Genomic DNA, 5000 nt, shown 5'->3' with positions numbered 1-5000 from the left:
AGCTGACATACCGGAGTCTATCCGTTCACTTTATTCTTCGGTAACGGAGAAGTATAGCGAATTCTGCTACACCTACATGCTATCTGCCCAACTTTGTTCGAAGATTGTGCCTACCAACTGTTATAATCACCTCAAACTTTGTCTTCTCCTGAGCATAGCTTCAATCCAGCAAAGCGCCTCGTCAGCACCATTTCATGTTATCGGCCTAGGTCCGGACTCCTCGGTAACTCAGTTGATCATGAGATCTATCGGCAAGCTAGGTCGTCGGTTTACGAACTGTATGGTGGATGCCATGGCAGGAGGCCGCGTATTGGAGGATAACTTCGTTGAGTGTGGCTCAACAACTCTAGCCCGAACCGGTGTGTGCTTTATCGGAGACTGGTCGATGCAAAGGCCGAGCAATGCAACCACAATACTGCGGGAGATTGAATCCGGACAGATCATCATCGAAAACCATCCCATCACCTATCCGCTGGAATGTTCTATCTGGACTTGCTGGAACTACACTCGCAAGGCGAAGCAGGATCTGAGCGCACTAGTTATGTTTTTAAAGTGAGTCTACAGTTTCTGTTTTATGTATTTGAGAATAACATTTGGAATGTTTCAGTGCCTTTGGAATTCCTATAGTTTTGCCTGAACATCCGCCTGATGATTTGATAGATTTTATTCTGGAAGGATCTTTGTTGAACTACGAAGAAAGTAACGGAAATCAACTAGTTCCAGAAACAGATGTACAACAGCTGATAGGAATACTATACTTCCAGGAAGTTAATGTATCAGAAGAGACTAGTAAACTGTTAAGCGATTATTTTGTCGTCACCAGGTCTCATCTCCCAGGTACATACTTTAAACTTATTAACCTAAAATGTATTCATTAAAAAAAATGTTTGTATTTCTTTCAGAATCCCTCACCCAAGCATCCTTACTGGCCCTTGGAAAAATCGCTGAAGCTCACGCTCGGCTATGTTTTCGTTCCGAAACCAACCGGTTGGATGCCGTTGTTGCAATTTTAATTTGTGAAAAGTTCATTCAATCGGTTTTCAACTGCCCCACCAAACCGACTTTACAGTGTGATACCAACATCGAAACGATAGAGGACCTGGAGCAACACTTTCACCGTTTCAACGCTTGGCTGAAGGAGTTTCTTGGAACAACCGTCGGATCGTAGGCTTTCTTTCTCTTCATTATTTTTAATCAGAACTAATTGTAAATAATCTTAATTTAGTTTAAATAAAATCTACCATTCCTTTTAGTATCTCAAATACGTCCTGAGCTGTTCGGATTATTCCAGAGGGAGGCATCAGGAATCCGTGGGTTCCCAAGTCTGGCAACTCTACTGTGTAGCTATACTTAATGCCAGCCTCATACCGGGCAAACTGCACCGAAGTTCCCGATCGTGGGTACATCATTTCGTTCTCGGCGTCCACCTTATACACCGTATGGCTGCCAGAACCTCGCAACGCTTCCACCGCAACGGCAGCCATTTCGTGGACATCGCTGTAGCGAGCTTCCTCTGTCGACCGTTTCTCCTCCGGGTAGCTAATACTTTGTCCGTACGAATGCAGCGACAGATAAATCTTGACGTTGCGACGGTCGCTCGTCAAAAACTTACTCAACGCCAGTGTTTCCGGTTCCGAGAATGCCTTATAGCCGGAGTAGTACTCGCTGCAGGTCGACTTGGAAGCACCTTCCGCGTTCCAGTGGTGGTCCCAGTTTCGGTTCAGATCGGTACCGTAGCACTGTTGATCCGAATCAACCGTCAGCGTGCTCTGCAGATTGAGCCAGTTGAGTCTGAAGAAAAATTCTTTTAATTGGTTTTCTGATGCCAAAGTTTGTCTAAGGTAAAAAGCTAACTTACGCAGAGTTTATAATACCGGTGCTTTCGGTATCCGGGTGCTTGGAACGGGTCTTGCGCCACATTCGATCATAGTCGTGACTGTATTCGTACCCATCTGGATTCAACACAGGCAAAATGTACCAATCCATCGATTTGATGTTTTCCAACTCGGTGTCTGTAGGATAAACAAACAAATTACTCTAAAACACTAAGTATCTTAACATAAATCTACCAACCGTTACTCGAGCTAGCCTTAGCAAGCATATCAAGGATCCAGGTTGCAACACTTGGCCCGATCCATTCTCTCCCATGCGCGCCTGCTTCGATGAACACTGCACCCTTCTGACCTCGTTTTTTGATCACATGCTTACGGTTTTTGGTGTTTTTAACGCCACCTTTCGTTCGAACTTTGTCGAAAGAAATTTTCACTACCGTTAGCGGTCTACCTTCGAAGCTTCTACCGATATGCACAAGGTCAACATTCTTCGGATACTTTCGTCCGAGGTAGCTCATAAACTTCACAATATCTCCGTACCGATGGTATCGGTACCAGGTCAACGGGTGCCCGTTGAGAACTTCATTTTCGATCTGCTCCCTTCGAGTCATCTTCGGATTCTCGTACTGAATCGCCTGACCAAGGTTACGGATCATAATATCTTTATCGATGCTGGCCTCCTGAAGATAATCGGCTACTGTTTCAAGCATTTTGGGCGGAACTAAGATGTCGTTTGAACCCTTCAATGTTGGTCCCTTCCACCATTGTAGTTTAATGCCTTCCGGGGAGTAGCGATAGTCTTCCAGATGACGTACCTGTTCGAGAGTTTTTGGATAAACTCGCCACAGCTGGTAGTCACTGTAGTGTTCTTTTGTGGGTTTCGAAGCCAGTGAGCTGGAAGAAGAAGCTGTTGTAAGTTTTGGTGGTCGTGTGGTTGTGAGAATGTGATGCGCTAGGACGCTTATCCAAGTTTGAGGCTTCTGGAGCGGGTCTGAAGCTGGCAGGAATGGAATAAGTGGTTTTTGAGCACTGTTTTGTGGGGCCTCGGTAGTTGCACTTTCGAACATATCAGAAAACCATCCCGAGCTGGCGCTCGTGGCTGCAAGCGTGGGAGGAGTACTTTCCACTTGATTGGACGTCGAAAGAGACGATGGTTGACTGTCCCACGTTGAAGACCATGGGTTGAAAAAATTCCATGGCATCATGTACTGGAACCAATCGCCGGTTTCGTTTTCATCTACAGCAGCCGGAAAACTTGGCTGTGTTGGCACAATCGTGTCTTCACTAAGCTCGTTGAACAAATACGAAGGGTAGTATAACCAAGGGTCTTGTTTCTCCGTTGGCTGCTGAACTCGCTCAATCTGCGTGGAAACACGATTGTTAGTACTACGGGTGGGACGCCGACGAAAATCGATCGCTCGAGGAGTTGTACTCCGGGATTCGTCGTAATCATCGTACTCAACTGCGGTCCCACCAGGAAATCCAAAAGATCTTACAAACCTCCCGAGGGATGCCATCATTCCGGAGAAGAAGCCCGGATCACTGCTCGCCGATTCCTCATCACTATCGTAATCGTCGTCATCTTCAGTGCTGTAGTCTTCATCGCTAGCAGCGACCGGTTTTTGTCTTTTCACTTTCGTCGAAGGAACACTATGGTCTCCATAATCTTCGACCTTATGGACTACGTTCAATCCATTAGTTACTTCACCACTAACTCCCTCAGCGTATTCATCGCTCCCATCGTCTTCAACACTATCTTCTTCCGCTTCATCTTCGTCACTGCCCTCATCGTCTTCGTAGCTATTATTGGCAAAACCACCGTAGTAATCCCCACCCTCTTCGGATTCACTTTCCTCACTGCTACCGTCCTTATCGCCAATGGCTAGCTGTGGCAGAAATGGTAACGTTGCCGGAGTTGCCGGAGTGTACTCACTGGTGACGTGAATGTTAGTCGTGAGCTTGTTCTTGTTGGTAAGGTCTTGGCCACCGATGGAAACTTGCTTAGAGCTCAGTGGATAGTTCTTGGAGGTGAACGGAGAAACCGTAGTCACTGCGTTTATTGTTGTGTTGACATTCGGCACCGAGTTCCGTTTGGTCTTTTTACCTTTTTTCGTTTTCCGATTGCGATCATCGTCTGCCTCTTCCACCGAAATGTACTCAGTGCTGACGAATGCGTCTTGCATGTAATTGTAAACGGTTTCCAGCATTCCTCCTAGGCCGGATATCACCGGGGGTTCTACGTAGACTACCGGTCGATAAGGTTTCTTGATCTTGGATGGCTTCACCAGCTTGTTAGTGAGCGTCACGGGATTAGGAGTTGTTGTTGTTTTGTGTTTTTTCTTCGCTTTCTTAGTCACGACTTTTGGGATAGGGGTGGTAGACAGGTCTTGCAATGGTGTAAGGGTACAGTTGATGGTGAAGTATTTCCGTAGTAACTCAAGCGTTTCAACCGAGATCTTTGTTTGGTTCTGAATTGGCTGTGGTTTGGTTTTAGGCTTCTTTATTTGTTTGAGAGTTCTCGGAGTCGTTGTTGATAGTTTGTCCCACTGACTCAAGTGATAGTCTCCTTTGTAGATAGGAGTGGTGTTGTTGAGGGTATTTTCGATCGATGAAAGGTCATCAGCAAATTGAACTGCTGTTGTTACTGGAACCTCGGTAGTAGTTGTTGAAGTACTCCGAAAAATTGACGGAAGATACGTTTTGTTCTTTCCCCACAACATATCCACGTAACTGCCAGGATCATTTCCCACTAGGTATTGATAATAGTGAAGTGGATTCGTGAAGTTATCCTTGGTCAACAGGTTAAGCTTCGTGACGATAGTGTTCGTGTCAGTTGGTTGTAACAATTTGATCTTATCCACCTCATACTTATCAATTTTATGATTATTAACGTATACAGCGTTTAAAGTTGAAACTCTTCTCGAAATTACTAACAAAGTCACCAACAGAAAATAACTCTTTTCAGACATCTTCTTCCCAATGACACCAGAAACCGAAAAACTAAACCGATAGTAAGGACGCGCTCCGAAAGACTAACCTTGATCGTGAAAAACCAACTTCCATTGCAGAAGGCCGATACAACATGTTTCGGAGCGCCATCTCGTTCTCAACCACTGGAACCATCATCGATGGCGAAGAAATGGATTTCGATGAACCGTGACCACACTT

The 5000-nt window shown here is 45.5% G+C and overlaps 2 protein-coding genes across 2 annotated transcripts in view; one reads left to right on the top strand and one right to left on the bottom strand.

Annotated features, from left to right (window-relative positions):
- LOC129739775 (minichromosome maintenance domain-containing protein 2) overlaps positions 1–2353 on the top strand; it is a 3261-nt gene extending 908 nt beyond the window's left edge. The window contains exons 1-3 of the mRNA XM_055731293.1: positions 1–552; positions 608–837; positions 903–2353. The exon at positions 1–552 is cut by the window's left edge and continues 908 nt beyond it. Of these exons, the coding sequence (XP_055587268.1) occupies positions 1–552; positions 608–837; positions 903–1168 (1048 nt within the window). The 3' untranslated portion in view covers positions 1169–2353. The remainder of the gene's footprint in view (positions 553–607; positions 838–902) is intronic.
- On the bottom strand, positions 1001–4880 carry LOC129739774 (uncharacterized). Its single transcript, XM_055731292.1, has 3 exons — positions 2074–4880; positions 1859–2012; positions 1001–1791 (listed from the first exon to the last, which is right to left on the bottom strand). The coding sequence occupies exons 1-3, from the start codon at positions 4799–4801 to the stop codon at positions 1227–1229; spliced, it is 3447 nt and encodes a 1148-aa protein (XP_055587267.1). The 5' UTR covers positions 4802–4880; the 3' UTR covers positions 1001–1226.
- Positions 4881–5000: the final 120 nt, after the last annotated feature.

This window comes from Uranotaenia lowii, chromosome 1 (assembly GCF_029784155.1).
Source record: "Uranotaenia lowii strain MFRU-FL chromosome 1, ASM2978415v1, whole genome shotgun sequence".
NCBI classification, from domain to species: Eukaryota; Metazoa; Arthropoda; class Insecta; order Diptera; family Culicidae; genus Uranotaenia; species Uranotaenia lowii.
This window is presented reverse-complemented; position numbering and strand designations above follow the sequence as displayed.

Coding starts and splice junctions, on each gene's coding strand:
- LOC129739774 (XM_055731292.1), bottom strand. CDS start 4,801: ATGTCTGAAAAGAGTTATTTTCTGTTGGTGACTTTGTTAGTAATTTCG. Junction 2,013..2,073: donor TAAGGCTAGCTCGAGTAACG/GTTGGTAGATTT, acceptor TTTATCCTACAG/ACACCGAGTTGGAAAACATC. Junction 1,792..1,858: donor ACCGGTATTATAAACTCTGC/GTAAGTTAGCTT, acceptor ATTTTTCTTCAG/ACTCAACTGGCTCAATCTGC.